Genomic DNA, 16,990 nt, shown 5'->3' with positions numbered 1-16,990 from the left:
CACAAGCCCTCCTCTGCCTGCTTCCTTCTGACAGGGTCAGAAATAAAACATTGAAGCTGTTGATGCTGCTCCATGAAGAGAGATGTGGGCTGGATTGACTGGAAACATGAAGGAGAAACTGGCTGGATAAAGCTTAGATCACTATAATAGTGACTGTCAGGAGGGAGTACAAGGATCAGTAGGAGTAAGAAATTAAAATGGAGAGGTAAAGGAACACAGGGGATTGTAATGGCAATGTGGTTTTGCCTACTGCATGTTGGAGCAGTGGGCAGATTAAGGAACTTTGTGGTATTCATTTAAAAAGAGAGTGTTTAACATGGAGTGGGTGTAGAACTGAAGAGTCAATATTTTGATTTGGAAATTTGTTTTTGAGTCCATGGACCTATTTGGCATAATGGGCTCTCTCTGACATTGAACTGATGGAACTATTTGTAATTATATTTGTCATCTCACAAAGTTCAATTTAGGTTGTTCTCATACCTTCCATTTTGCTCATTATATTCATACTGCCTTCTTGAACAAATGGAGTGCATTTTAATGTTCTTGTCTACTAATTATATTATATGGGCCATTTCAGAACCTGTTTCTATTGACTGACTTTTCTCCTGGTTACTGGAAATATTACATGCCTGGTAATTTTTTCATGGATGTTAAACATCATAATTATGTTGTCAGGTGCTAAATTTTCTTCCTTTAAATTTTTTTCCCCTGGAATGTAGGTAAGTTGCTTGAAATCAATTTGATCCTTTTAAGGCTTGCTTTTAAACTTTGTTAAGGTGGGTCCAATTTAGCCTTTTGTCAAGCAATATACTTTTAAGGACCATACTTTGGTGCTCAATATGGTAGAAGGCTTTTGACTCAGCTTTTTGGGCACACAAACTATTCCTGGCCCTGTGTAAGCTCTGGAAATTATTCCACATACTCCTTTCTATGACATTCCCGCCCCCCCACCCCCATCTCAAACATATATTCTCATATATGTTTGAATGTGAATTTGAACGCAGTATGCTAGAATGCATATGCCCAGATGAATGCTCAGTCCTTGTGGGGACCTCTGGAGCTTCCTATTTATGCAGCTACTTCCTGTTGGGTACGTTGCCTTGCAAAGTCTCACTATCTTGTCCTCCCTTCACTCTGAACTCTGACTCTTCAACTTGGCAAAGGCACTAGGCTCTTCGTTTCCCTTCTTTCATAAAACATTCTGTGCTGCCTGTTGTTCAACATCTGAAAACCACTGTTTAATTTTGTGTGGTTTTCTGGTTCAAGTAGGAGGATAAATCTGGTCCCTGTCTTTCTATTATGGCTGGAAGCAAAATATGCATCACATTTTTGTAATTTTCACATCAAAGGGAACCTTACTTTTCTCATTTCTAAAGTCAGTATCTCTTTTCCTTGCCAATGTTTTAAGTATTATTATTTTTTAAGTGTTTATATCCTTTATAACCTCATAGTGGATCTGGGGGCACTTCCATTCTAATTCACATTCAAACAGCTATTAAACTGATTTTCCCAAGACACTGCTTTCAGCTGTTAAGACTACTTTTCCTAAAACATTGCTTTTATCTACTCCTTTGCTCAAAAAAAGACATTTTCTCATCACTCATGGATTCCAAAGCTAAAACAGGCCAAGGGGACTAAATATAAGCAATTTAATTTATAAATAAAATGATGCAAAGCCCAAGAATCTAAGGATATGAATAAGACCTAGGAAGTGGGTGATGAAAACAATTCTGGATATAAAAATATATAAACAAATGTACAGTTTAATTTACATATATAAAAGCCTAAGCAACCTGAACCAGAATGACTGAAATGACCATAACGACCAGTCACTATGATGCGCACTGACCACCAGGGGGCAGATGCTCAATGCAGAAGCTTCCCCCTGGTGGTCAGTGCACTCCCACAGCCAACCTCCCACAGTCAGCCAACCTCCCTGGTCCTTCCCCCCTGGCCGGCAAACATCCCGTGGACCCCACCCCCGTCTGTTTCCCTGGCCAGCAGGTGGCAGGCAGCAGACTCCAGCTGGCAGGCAGCAGGTGGCAGGCCCCAGCTGGCCTGGCCCCAATTGGAATGGGCGAGATGGCCCCAATAGGCCCCGATCACTGGCCAGGCCTAGGGACCCCACCTGTGCACGAATTTTGTGTACCAAGCCTCTAGTAAATTATAAAAAACACACTTTTATAACCATTACCCAATAAAAAAAAGAGCCCTGCCAATATCCTAGAAGATCCCATATGTTTCTTCCCAGTGATAATTACTTTCCTTTCCCTAAGAGGTAGTCACTTTATTAACTTTCATGGCAATTTTCTTACTTTTCCTTATTCCTTTATCATCTAAAGTATGCATCTTTTGCCTATTTTTGAACTACATTAAAAAAGGGAATCTTATGTAAAAGGATTCATTAATATTGTACTATGCATCTGTACTGTTCATTCTTATTGTAGTATAATAATCTAGTTAACATTAGTCTACTGATAATGAACACTGAGCAGTCAAAGACTACTATAAATAATGCTATAATACTAGTAAATGTTCTTGAAGATGTGCCTTGGTATATGTCTATAAATTTTTCTAGGGTATATATCTAGGATGGTTTTGCTGGGTCACTGGGATGGGAATCTTCAATTTTACCAGATCTAGCCAAACTTTTTTTCAAAGAAAGAGGGTATCAAAATTATGCTCATACTTTGCTGGCAGACATGTAAAATGGTACAGTTACTTTGGAAGACGGTTTGGCAGTTTCTTAAAAAAGAATTGACCCAGTAATTCCATTCCTAGATAACAATCTGCTCAAAAGAAATGAAAGCACACATCCACAAAAGGACTTATAAGTGCAAGTTCATAGTATTACTTGTAACAGCCAAAAGCTGGTAACAATCCAGCTGTCTATCAACTGCGGAATGAATGAAGAAATGGTGGTATGTCCATACAATGGAGTACTATTCAACCATTAAAAAGGAAGCATTTATACACAGACAATATATGGAATAATGCTGATATCCAGTTGTTCCATTATACCTGAGTAAGTTACTAAGGAAATTTCGAAATGGTTCTGAGGTAGCTATTTTCACACACAAACTGAAGTATTGATACATATTATAACATGAATGAACTGCATATCTACTTATTTACAAAAATCCCACCAAAATATATTAAGGGGCTTGGTGGGCAGGGCTCTGGTACTTCCGTTGCTTCAAGCCATTATTTCCTGATTAGCCACATATATTATTTCTGTCCCATGAATATACTCCAAAATTCTCCAATTTCAGTCCTTCTAGTCTGTTTCTCCATACTCCCACAGAGACTTCAATTGCTTTACATTTTCAATTACCATCTCTCAAATTTACTTTTCATGTAAACTTCAGCATAGAATCTTTACATGGATGTTATAGGGATACTTATAAATAATACTATTTCTAGAACAGCATTAATGAATTAGTCTTTTAGGAACCATAGTTTTACTTAAAACTCTTGTTTAAAAAAGTTACCCATTAAAGTATAAATTTCTTAATGCTTATAACAAACATATTCAACATTATTTTTTAAAACTTGACATATCCTGTAAGTCCATAAACCAAGTGTCTTCTACTTACCTCAAGTGGCATGAGTCTAATTAGGGTTGCAAAGCACTGCGTAGCCATGAATCTTACACTGTCTGTCTGATCGCTCATTCTTCCCAACACAGGCACAACTAAAAGGACAATATATGGAACAATACCAACATCCAGTTGTTCCATTACACCTGAGTAAGTTATTAAGGAAATTTCCAAATGGTTCTTAGATGTTTTTGCAAACAAACGGATACACCAAGATTGTAACTTCTAAGACAGTTCCTCATTTTCTCATCTGTGTTTTGAGGGACTAGACCAGTGATGGTGAACCTTTTGAGCTCGGCATGTCAGCATTTTGAAAAACCCTAACTTAACTCTGGTGCCGTGTCACATATAGAAATTTTTTGATATTTGCAACCACAGTAAAACAAAGACTTATATTTTTGATATTTATTTTATATATTTAAATGCCATTTAACAAAGAAAAATCAACCAAGAAAATGAGTTCCCGTGTCACCTTACACGCGTGTCATAGGTTCGCCATCACTGGACTAGACTGTCCCTCAAGGTCTATGATTCACTTATAACAGCATTTGCACACTGTTGCTCTTTGTAAACATTATGTAATTTTCTCATGATTAAGAATATAAAATCATGTTTCCATCTGAGGTTGGCTGGAGGAAGTTTTACTAATAAGATTTTTTCATTCCTATACTAGCAAGTTTCTAGACTTCCAATACCAAAATAAAGTGAGTTACATTATAAGCAGGGAGCACAATGCTCAATGATTAATTCTAAACTTCCCATCAAGATCTTGACAATCATAGATTGGACATAACAGGCCCAGTAAGTTTAGTTCCCCTGCAATATTCAGCATTTCTGAACCTGACTTTCTACTGATTTGATCTCCATTCATCTTTCTTGCTCTTAGAAATATCAGGTACTTCAAATTAAATAATGTCAGTAGATGCCATATCCTTTTAGCAAAGAGCTTTGCCTGTATATTCCCAGTAATTTAGAACATGTAGTCATATTCTACCCAAGTAATGAACTAACTCTGGCAACAAAATGTTTTATAATATAAGAAGTACCTTATTAATATCTGATTAATATTAATGAAGTATTAATTATAAACCAAATATATAGTTCATAAAGTACATAAAATTTTTTTGCCTATTGAAAAGATTTCCTAAAATAGCAATTCTGCAAACTTTCTGTGTAAAAATTTTCACAATAAAATGTAAATATATTTTTAATGTATTTATACTATAATAAAAAATTCTTCAAAATAGAATGTAAAAAGGTAGTTTTCTTTTTGGAACAAATTTACTTGAATAAATCAATTTTATTTTAGTCATCCTTAAATAAAATAAATATAATTGCTGAACATTTTGTAAAACTAAAAAAGGATACAGGCAAGTGCTTCAATTGCACCCTCTTGCTTGATATTGTCATCAATTGCTCCCAGCCATGGAAGAACTTTCTCCAAAAAAATATTCATTGTTTCCATGGTAGCGATTTTGCTCATGATTCCTACACAACGAGCAGCCATGTGTCTCACTGCAGTGCTGGGGTACTGAAGGCACATATAGAGATGAGGCAAATGCTGTACCAACTAAAAAAAAGTTTAAAACAATAAGAATACTCATTAGGAAATGTACTGTTTAAAATATAACTATAATAGTCCATATTCAAAGGTTCTCAAATGCCAAAGTGACTCTAAATCCAAGAATATCTCAAACCATTACTGTCAAAATATCCTCAATAAGAAACTAATGTAAATCCAAACTAAGGTATAACTCTTTTAGAAAGAAAAGGTGCAGAACTTCCCTGCTCAATATCTTCTTTTAGCTATTAGGGAGCATACAATTATTTCAAAAATTAACAAGGGAGTCCTGGCTCAGTTGGTTGGGTTTCATCCCGTGCACCAAAAAGTTGCTGGTTCGATTTCAGGTCAGGGCACATGCCCAAGTTGCGGGCTCAATTCTCAGTGGGAGTGGTTGTGCAGGAGGCAGCCGATTGATGTTCCACTATCACATCAATGTTTCTCTTTCTCCCTCTCCCTTCCTCTCTCTCAAAATATAAAGAAAAAATGTATATTAAAAAAAAATTTAATAGGGGAACACATCAAAAAGTATTGGCAAGATTCTCCTACTGAGGCTGGGAAAATGACACCACACATCACCAACCCCCTCCAAATCTTGTAGCATTAGCTTAGGTTTAAGCACATACTTTTTATTCACTGGGTTGAGTGATCCTGATTTTGTTCTAGGCACCATACTTTGATAAGTGCATTTTCCACTTTAACTTCCTGGCATACCATAGTGTTATGACCACAACAGCAAGAGATATGCCATTATTAAATGCATGCTGCACTGAACGCCAGGATTGATGTTGGTGAAAGCCAGATACCTGCTCAACAGACTAGCCTTTAATTTCAGGTGAATGCATATTGTTGAACGTGGAGGGTAACAGCATATGGATGGATTCTTTACTAATGATAAATCAGTGAAATTTAACAAATAAAAGAACATACTTTATTACTATATAAAAGGAAAAAGTTCATTCTTTTTTTAAAAAAAATATATTTCTTTATTGGTTTCAGAGAGGAAGGGAGAAGGAGAGAGAGATAGAAACATCAATGATGAGAATCATTGATCAGCTGCCTCCAGCATGCCCCCCACTGGGGACCGAGCCCGCAACCCCGGCATGTGCCCTTGGCCGGAATCGAACCTGGGACCCTTCAGTCTGCAGGCCGACGCTCTATCCACTGAGCCAAGCCGGCCAGGGCGAAAAAGTTCATTCTTGTCTACTCTCTCCTAGATTCTCCCTTTTCCATTAGCTGTAAGTAGAGAACTGGAGTTAGCACCCTGTAAGTTGCAGAGAGCTTCCTATTGCAGCTATGTGGAAAAAAATACTTTCTTCTATGGAAAAGTCAGGTAATTAACTCTATTTTCCTCCTCCCTCTGTCCCAATATTTTATAAGAAATTTTTTAATAGTCAAAAAACTCAAATTAGTGTTCTGTCTTTGCCACTAATTTCATCTTGTCCAGGTAACTTCCTTCTACCTTTACACTTATCTTGAGAAAAAGTTTTATTACCTGTGCTCTTCCTTTCTTAAAGCTATATTATTAAGGTGGTAAAAATGAATAGGCTGCAATTTTCTTTCCTGTTTATATCCAACTTCTGTGTCATCAGAGATTTGTCCCTACTGCCCTGTATTCAAAGGTCCCCGAGTAGGTTTCCTATCATTCATGCACTCAACTCTGCCTCAAATCCCAGAAGAATTGTACTGTCAATAAGGAATCTAGACACACCATATAAAAGAATATGCAATTACTAGGGATGGCATCAAATTGCATTTTTCCAGCCATAAGACTTTTATATAAAGCCACTTGTTTTAATAGAAGAAAACTACACTTGCATTAGTTAATTACCAAAGGATGAAGCTCAGAATCCATTGATGCTGCTGCCGTTTCAAAAACTTGCAGAGAATTCACCAATTCTTGAGCAGGGCCATCTCCGTTTTCCAGGAGAGACTTTCCATCTATTAAAATACATTGATTTCAGTACATATCACCTTGTAAATAATTTTTCAAAATCTAGAGCCCACATAAAATTTTAATACCTCCCCAGCTACCATGGGAAAGCGATTTTGCCTTTTTAGTGTGAAATTAAATGCCATGCCTTAATTTAAGTGCTAAGATACACTTAAAGCAACTAAAAAAAGTTTAACATAATGACTGACCCATTTCAAATATCTTTCTAAACATGTAATAGAAAAAAAAGCAAAAAATATACAAAATGAAAATAAATTAAAATAAATGCTTCTACCAACCTTCCATTTGAAAACAGCAAGTCTGAGATGAACAGGTATAGGCGTTTTTATTTTATAAGAATATATGTAATAAATATACACTGACATTAGTCAAAATTCCAACTCAGATAAATATGTACACACCAAAATTATTTATGTTGATAGTATTCCTCAATGGACCAACCATAGCATCCCAGAGATGTGGCAATTTCACGGCCATTTCACCACCAAAATGCTTCACTATAGTTGTCAAGGCAAATTCAGCTCCTCTCCGTTGTACCAGGTAAGGTTTCTGGGCCTACAATTAAATGTTAGTTTTAAACAGAACTTCACAAAAAAGTATAATGCATTTGAAATTTCATTAAGAGAATATAAAAGTAACCACCTAAGAATTCAGTGTTACCATTAACCAATTATTGGATATATTTATAACTATAAATATATATATTTTAAATATATTTCTTTATTCACTTCAGAGAGGAAGGGAGGAGAGAGAGATAGAAACATCAACGATGAGAGAGAATCACTGATCAGCTGCCTCCTGCACGCCCCCTACTGGGGATCGAGACCGCAACCCAGGCGTGTGCCCTTGGCCAGAATCGAACCTGGGACCCTTCAGTCCACAGGCTGACGCTCTATCCACTGATCCAGCCGGCTAGGGCTAAATATTTTTTAATAATTAAATTTACAGTGGCATAAAATCCAAACTAGATGTCTTCCATCCAAAGCAAAATACTTTTTTGGGTTGGGGATAAGGAATAGAAGAATATGTGCTGTTTTCAGAGATAGTCCTAAAAGATCTACTTTTCTTCTCCCTACCCCAAAGAAACTTATCTGCTAAAGAGAAGATTAGAAGACAGAATGATCTGTCCTTATTAATATTTGTTTAAGGGATAGAATAAAAGCATCTATTTAATGTAACCACAGGTAACTTCTCACCTAGCAATAATTTTATTATAATTAAATACAAAAAACTGTTGCCCCAGAAAGATACATATGTTTTACAAGTTATTTTTTTAAACTGATATCAGAGAGGAAGGGAAAGGGAGAGATAGAAACATCAATGATGTGAGAGAATCACTCATCAGCTGCCTCCGGCACACCCCCTACTAGGGATTGAGCTAGCAACTCAGGCATATGCCCTGACCAGAAATTGAACCCTGAACTCCTGGTTCATAGGTCAACACTCAACCACTGAGCCATGCAAGCTGGGCACAAGTTATTTTTAAGTGGAAGAACTATACACACTATAGAGGTATAAGCATAAAAATCATAGTAAATTTTTACTACAATTATTATTGGAAGAATATAATCAGCTTCGTTCATAGAATATTTTATTTTAATCCTGAGGATATGTTTCTCATTAATGAGAGAGAAACATCAACATGACAGAGGAACATTGATTAGTTGCCTCCCATACACACCGTGACCAGGGATTGAACCCTCAACCTGGGTATGTGGCCTGACTGGGAATCGAACCCAAGACCCTTCAGTGCACGGGACAACACACTGGCCAAGACAGAATATTTCAAAAGAAACAGACAATAAGCTAAGATTTTTATTTTAAAACTTAATATGCCTATATTTTATAGAAATATATTAAACACATGTCTTTTAGTATTGATAGATTATTGCTGAATTTGGGTAAGTTCCTGTTTTGCAACCAAAAGAGCTCTAGAGCATTCATTTCATTAATAATGTGACTGTAAGATTTTCAATAACCACTTTTATCATCTTTAACCCTTTGCAGTCCAATTTTATTTTTGGAATTCAAACAGTCTGGTCCAAATTAATTGACGGGATTGAATGTTGAACCGGTTTGCGGTGTCTCAGCCCCGACGCTGGACCTGCTCCTAGCGCCTGGTCTGTCGAGTCAGCCTCTACGCTGGACCGAAAAGGGTTAAAGAATATTATACTGCAGAACAAGTAGACCAATGAAGAAGAATAGAAAACCCAAACAAATCTTCATATAGTGTATATGAAGCATGATATATAACAGAGGGTACCATTTTGAATCAGGGAGGAAAGGATTCAAGAGTGGTATAACTGGCTATTCATTCGGGAGAATAAATTTAGATCCCTCCCTCACTTCACACATATAATAAATTCCAGGGTGACTAAAAGTCAGATAGGTGACAATTATTTGACACTTACCAATTTATCCTCCGAGTATCAACAATAATTCCTGTCACTGATAGGACTGAGAAAAGTTAGCTTTCACTGTTATTTAACAACTCTACAGTCACTGCTATAGGAGCTGAATTAGTTTACATTTGTGAAGACGTATGTACCAAGAAAGTATCTCGCTTAGGGAGATAAAGTTAGGCAGGTAAAAATTTGATGCATGAGAATTTGAAGAAATTTGCAGTTTTTCTGAATCATGTTGCTGGCGTACTGTAAAGGGTTATTAATCCCAGTTCTTTCGCTTAAAAATATAAAAATACAATCCTGGAAGGTGAGATGACAATTGACAATTTCGCTATCAACCTGAAAGATATTCATTTAGAAACCAGAGTATTGAAAGAAAAAAGAATTTACCTCATCAAGTTCTATAAGGATATTTCCACTATTTCCTGGAGGAAGATCTGCTATTTGAGCTTTTACTGCTTTGGGGGTAGGACCTCGTCTACTTGTGATTGCAAAAGCAGCTTTCTGATGCCTATAGAGTGTAATTATACCTCTGTGCTTGGTGACAGTATGGTGCATTCCATCTTTTTCGGAGCTGGATACTAATAAGAAAAAAAAAGTTACATAATCCTTTAAGCATAATATAGGTGACCAAATGCATCCTGCTAAAAAAATAAAATAAAACATATTTTAAAACTATGTCTTTGAAGCCTCCAATCTTTATAGGCCAAGTACATTTTCTTAAGACAATGAAGTGGCAACAAAATTCTCAGTAATTTAGAACATTAATTTAAATGTTTTGATATCTGTATAGGTCCATACTTAATAAAATCAAGGTTGTAGGATCATGTTAATAACTACCATATGCAAGAATAACTGGCCTTCAAGGTAAAGAATATTAATTTTTTTAAATGATTCTTTCTAGGCATAAAAACAAACTTTAAAAACATATTGCAAGCAAGTTCTCTCTATAAGAAATATCCAGAGTTAGGTCAGAAACATTGACCCTGCAAAATACTGTGCCTCACATAACACTGGGGTTGGGATGGCAATTGGAATTATCCTATCACATTTTTATAATGTTGACATTCAAAATGTCCACCACATTCCTCTTCCAGTTCAGATTTCTTTTCAAGACCTATATTGTGCCAAAGTTATAAATTTATTATCTTTGCTTTCCCAAAATCTTATCAAAAGGAATAAGTAAATCACATAAGACTAAGGCATGTGAAAAAACGCTGGTCCTTGAGTCTAGCCTAGAGAGAGCAGTTCTTGTTTTCCATATAGATTCTCCAGATGAAAACAGAAAAGTTGGCTAGTAATTATTTGCTAAAGGTAATAGAGTTCATTTATTTCATAAGATGTACAAAATTAGAGAAATCAGACTTTAATAGGAAGAACTTTCATTTAACATTTGATACCATAAAAGTTCACAATAAATTCTAACCCCAGTTCACAATAAATTCTATATTGATGATGTTGAAAGAGAAGGGTTAACACCTCAGATTTCAGTCATCTTATATTAAATATAAGACCTTTTATGAATAGCTGATTTGAGTTTAAAGGGTTGTGATTTTATTAGCAGTATGTGCAAATTCTCTCAAAATGGAAAAAAGCACTAACATAAAATGGAATTTGTGCTTACATTATAAGTAAATGAAAACACATTTAAATGGTTAATTATTTCTCTATCCCAAATGACAGTTTAGATATATACCTTTAGAATTTTCCTGGCCACTTTGTGTTGGCACTGGACATGTGACACAAGGAGTTAGATAGGGGTCCACACAAAGTGAACTACAAAGGTTTTTTATAATTTTTGAATTGGGACAGGGTGTCCTCGTTGTGCACTGCTGAAGTAGTTTGGCTATAGACTGAGCCGCATAGTTTTGCACTAGTGTATTCTCTTCCTTTTTAATTGTCTCCATTAAAGGTTTTATGATTGGATTTAATTTCTCCGGAAGCTGCTGCAAGCTCACAACTGCACATGCAGCAAAAGTATGCACTCTCAACTGCAACACTTGCCACTCTTGGTTGGTCTCTGTAATTGTCATTTGGACCTGCTGTCGTTTACTATCTAACTGCTGTGACACTTGAAGATTTAATTCAAAAGATGACGTGACTTCATTAAAAACAGTAGTAACCTATTGAAAAAGAGAAATTAAAATAATTAATGATATCAACCCCAAAACAGTCCATAAAATCCTAAAGGGCTGACAGCAAACTGTCTGTTTTAATTTGAAGTTTCACATTATCTAGTATTATTTTAGTATTCAATCGATTAAATAAATGTCTAAAAAGTTCCAACTACATTTTATTTTAACATTAGCATTATATTCTTTAAGAAAGACACAGTATCTTGAAAAGAATCGAACAGTGACTATCTGGTTTATAGGTCGATGGTCTCCCTTCTGGTAAAAATAACCAAATAATGGGGGTGTATGTGGGGGGTGTAGACAATAGATTAATTCTTTAATTACCAAGAACTGCCTAAAGCTATATACCTGTGGCATCAGACCCCATTAAAAGACTGCTCAGTACATCTTTTTTAACATCATCATCCTATCTAAGAAAGAGGGAATATGCTAATTGACCCTCACGCCATCACAAAGATGGTGGTGCCCACAACTAATGAGGAAATATGCTAATTGACTGTCCTGCCCTTAAAGATGTCAGCACCCACAGCCAATAAGGAGGGAATATGCTAATTGACTGTCATGCCCTCAAAGATGGTGGCGCCCACAGCCAATAAGGAGGGAATATGCTAATTGACTGCCACGCCCTCAAAGATGGCGGTGCCCACAGCCACAAGATGGCCAGCAGGGGAGGGCAGTTGTGGGCAATCAGGCTAGTGGGGAAGGGCAGTTAGGGGAGACCAGGCCAGCAGGGGAGGGTGGCTGGGGGCAAATGGGCCGGCAGGGAAGGGCAGTTGGGGGTGATCAAGCCTGCAGGGGAGGGCAGTTGGGGGCTACTGGGCCAGCAGGGGAGCAGTTAGGCGTCAATCAGGCTGGCAGGGGAGTGGTTAGGGGGTGATCAGGCTGACAGGCAGAAGCAGTTAGGGGCAATCAGGCAGGCAGGCAGGCTAGCGGTTGGGAGCCAGCAGTCCTGGATTGTGAGAGGGATGTCCGACTGCTGGTTTAGGCCCAATCTCACAGGGATCGGGCCTAAACCAGCAGTCGGATATTCCCTGAGGGGTCCCAGGTTAAAGAGGGTGCAGGCTGGGCTGAGGGACACCCCCGCTCCGGTGTACGAATTTTGTGCACCAGGCCTCTACTTGAAATATAATTCACATGTCCAGCTGGCACGTGGCTCAGTGGTTGAGCATCGACCTATGAACAAGGAGGTCACAGTTTGATTCCCAGTCAGAGCACATGCCCGGGTTGCAGGCTCGGTCCCCTGTGTGGGGCAAGAGAATCAATGATTCTCTCTCATCATTGATGTTTTTATCTCTCTCTCCTTCTCCCTTCCTCTCTGAAATCAATAAAAATATATTTAAAAATATATACATAAAATTCACAAAAATACACCCATTTAAAGTATACAATCCAATGGTTTTGATAATAGTCACAGAGTTGTGTAATCATTGCCACAATTTTAGAACATTTTCATCATCCCCAAAATAAAACTCATACCTATTAGCAATCATTCCTCTTTTCCTCCCAGCCCTATGCAACCACTTATCCACTTTCTATCTTTACAGATTTACCCATTCTGGACATTTCATATGAATGGACTAATACAATATGTAACCTATAGTGACTAGTTTCTTTCATTTAGCATAACGCTTTCACAATTCATCAATGTAGTAGCATGTATGAGTACTTCATTCCCTTTTTTGTGTCAAATAATATCCCACTAAATGGATATACCACCTTGTATTTATCCATTCATTAGTTTATGAACATTTGGGTTGTTTCCACCTTTTAGCTATTATGAACAATATTGCTATGAACATTTATATACATGTTTTTGTGTGAGCATTTTTAATTACCATCTAAAGACTGAGTGATGGCTTACATAAAAAAAAATTAGTCTTCTTGTTTGATAGGTAACTGCAATCATAAAGAGATTCCATAAATAGATCCAGCCTGATTAATATTGGTCAGAAAAGCCTGCAACACTAAAGAACCTAACTTATTTTTAATGGAGAACCTAATTTTTCAGACTTAGAAATGATCAGTTCCACTAAGGACAAAACTGATAATGCTGGCTTCTTATTATGAAAAACAAAGTAGGCACACATATAGATCTTCTTTTATCATTATAAAATACCAAAGACTTTAAATTGAGCTATATCTGCTTGACCTTGTCAGTCTGCTCACTGCAAAGGAACATGATCACATACCACTGTCTGTTTTATTTATTCAAGTTCTGCATAAAATTTATTTGAAACAGGATTTCACTGCTAAAAGTTTTAAAACACTGTCTTAAATAACTAGGTTTCTGTCTAGGCCAGGGGTGGGCAAACTTTTTGACTCGAGGGCCACAATGGGTTCTTAAATTGGACCGGAGGGCCGGAACAAAAGCATGGATGGAGTGTTTGTGTGAACTAATATAAATTCAAAGTAAACATCATTACATAAAAGGGTACGGTCTTTTTTGTTATAGTTTTATTCATTTCAAACGGGCCGGATCCGGCCCGAGGGCCGTAGTTTGCCCACGGCTGGTCTAGGCAACTAAGGGAAAGCTTTCCAATTACCCCAAATTCACTCATTCATTCATTTAACAAATATTTATTGAGTAATACTAAAAGATGTTTTCATACATCCAAAAAAAATGCAGACTCTAATGTTGGAGATAGATATGTAAGTAAACAACTAAGGCAATGTAACATATAACCAAGGTAAGTTCAAGTTGCTGTGGGAGCACATGGGTTTGCTTGACTCTTCTTAGGTGACAGGATAGTGGAGGCTTGCCAGGAGGTTAATACCTCTGCTGAATTTCTTAAGAATGGGTACATCAGGAGTTGTAGGGACATCTTTGAAAATAGTGTGTTAGGGAGTGAAAAGCTGGATGTTGTTTAAGGAACTGAAAACAGTTTATCATGGCCTGAGCACAGGGTACAGATGGGGGAATATCAAGAAATGAAATTGGAATAAGCATAGAGGATTGAGAGTAGAAAATTCCTGGCAAAAGAAACAGGAGCTCAGGCAGAGTGAGAATGAGTGACACACAGAAAGTGAGTGTGGTGTATTTTTCTGCAAGAGGAAAACTGAGTTGTAGTGGAAGGCTCTGGCTAAGTAGCTCAATTGGTTAGAGCAGTGATTCCCAAAGTGGGCGCTACCGCCCCCTGGTGGGCGCTGCAGCGATCCAGGGGGGCGGTGATGGCCACAGGTGCATTTGTTTTAACTTTTTTTGTATTACCTTTCTATTCTGAGTTCAATAAATAGTTTCATAATTTCAAACTTCAATGTTTCTAATTTACACCTTTCTTTACTATATTTTACGAAAAAGGTAGAAACATTAATACATATATCTTTCTGTTTAATTGCTATTAAAATAAAATAAAAATTAATTTCCAGGGGGCGCTGAGTAATATTTTTTCTGGAAAGGGGGCGGTAGGCCAAATAAGTTTGGGAACCACTGGGTTAGAGCGTAGTCCTGATATGCCAAGATTTCGGGTTCGATCCTCAGTCAGGGCACGTACAAAAATCAACCAATGAATGCATAAATAAGTGGAACAACAAATCAATGTTTCTTTCTCTTTCTCTCTCATCAATAAATAAAAAAATAAATTGTTTAAGTGAAGGAAGTCTGAGAAATAAGGAGGAAAGAGATGAGCAATTTAAAGAAGGTACTGAAAGTAAGAAAACTCAAATTGAGGAAGAAGAAAATAATGTTTCAGGGGAGGGATGCATTCAGAGTGGCACTTAGAGGATTTTACTAGTCTGGCATAGCATACAGAATGAAATGAAACAGACTTGCCTGGAGGCTTAGAGGTGAATCAGGTTCTAGTAATAAAGGCCTTTGACTAAGTTGGAGCAATGGAAACAAAGGATAAGCATATGAAATTTTTTGAAAGGAAATGTTAACAAAATTTGTGATTGTGAATAAAAATGGCACTTTTTTGCTTAAAAAAATTCGTTTTAGTTGTGTTAATTTGAAGTGACAGTGAGACATCCAAGTAAGAATGCTTACTAGAAGAATATATAAAACATCAAAGGAGATAGCATAGCACATAGATAAGAACTAAATTGTGTTAGCCAGGCTCACCAAGAAGTAAAGAGAGAGGGCCCAAATAAACAAAATCAGAAATGAAAGAGGCAAAATACCAACAGACCACACAGAAATACAAAGGATTGTTTAAAAATACTATGAACAACTCTATTCCAACAAACTAGACAACCTAGAGGAAATAGACATATTCCTAGAAAAATACTTTCCAAAACTCATTCAGGAAGAACCAAAAAATCTCAATAGGCCGATAACTATGGAGGAAATTGAAGCAGTCAACAAAAAGCTTCCAGCAACCAAAAGCCTGGGGCCAGACGGATTCATAGGGGAGTTTTGCCAAACATTCAAAGAACTAAAACCTATCCTCCTCAGACTATTCCAAAAAATTCAAGATGAAGCAACACTTCCAAGCTCATTCTATGAAGTCAACATTACCCTAATACCAAAACCAGATAAAGACAACACAATGAAAGAGAATTACAGGCCAAAATCCCTCATTTACATAGATGCCAAAATCCTCAACAAAATTCTAGCAAATCGGATCCAGCATTACATCAGAAAGATCATACACCATGACCAAGTAGGATTTATCCCAGGGATGCAAGAAGGATGGTACAATATCCGCAAATCAATAAATGTAATACATCACATAAACAAATTGAGAGATAATATTCACATAGAACACCTTTTCTTGATAAAAACCCTCAGCAAAGTGGGAATAGAGGGATCATACCTCAACGTAATAAAAGCCTTATACGACAAACCTACAGCCAACATCATACTCAATGGGCAAAAAACTAAAAGCATTTCACCAAAGAACAGGAACAAGACAGGGATGCTCACTTTCACTACTCCTGTTCGACACAGTTCTGGAAGTGCTAGCCATAGCAATTAGACAAGAAGAAGAAATAAAAATGTTTCCAAATTGGAAAAGAAGAAGTAAAATTGTCATTATTCGCAGATGACATGTTACTGTGTACATAGAAAACCCTAAAGACTCCATAAAAATTATTAGATTTAATTAATGAATTTGGCAATGTAGCAGGATACAAAATTAACACCAAGAAATCTATGGCATTTTTATACAGCAACAGTGAACTTACAGAAGGAGATTAAAAAACAATCCCATTTACCATTGTAACAAAAAAATTAAGATACCTAGGAATAAAGTTAACTAAGGAGGTAAAAGACCTGTACTTGGACAACTACAGAACACTGAAAAATGAGACAGAGGAAGACATAAACAGATGGAAGAACATACCATGTTCATAGATTGGTAGAATCAACATCATTAAAATGTCCATACTACCCAAAGCAA

The 16,990-nt window shown here is 36.8% G+C and overlaps 1 protein-coding gene across 1 annotated transcript in view; it reads right to left on the bottom strand.

The window, feature by feature from the left end:
- Positions 1 to 16,990, bottom strand: part of BTAF1 (BTAF1 RNA polymerase II, B-TFIID transcription factor-associated, 170kDa) — a 116,314-nt gene that overhangs the window by 20,402 nt on the left and 78,922 nt on the right. Inside the window, exons 20-25 of the mRNA XM_005884041.2 lie at positions 11,216 to 11,642; positions 9,910 to 10,100; positions 7,516 to 7,669; positions 6,992 to 7,101; positions 4,968 to 5,169; positions 3,597 to 3,745 (exon numbers count right to left, since the gene is read on the bottom strand). Of these exons, the coding sequence (XP_005884103.1) occupies positions 3,597 to 3,745; positions 4,968 to 5,169; positions 6,992 to 7,101; positions 7,516 to 7,669; positions 9,910 to 10,100; positions 11,216 to 11,642 (1,233 nt within the window). The remainder of the gene's footprint in view (positions 1 to 3,596; positions 3,746 to 4,967; positions 5,170 to 6,991; positions 7,102 to 7,515; positions 7,670 to 9,909; positions 10,101 to 11,215; positions 11,643 to 16,990) is intronic.

The sequence above is a fragment of the Myotis brandtii genome, unplaced genomic scaffold (assembly GCF_000412655.1).
Source record: "Myotis brandtii unplaced genomic scaffold, ASM41265v1 scaffold810, whole genome shotgun sequence".
Taxonomy (NCBI): Eukaryota; Metazoa; Chordata; class Mammalia; order Chiroptera; family Vespertilionidae; genus Myotis; species Myotis brandtii.
Note: the sequence above shows the minus strand (reverse complement) of the source record. Positions and strands in the feature narration are given on the sequence as shown.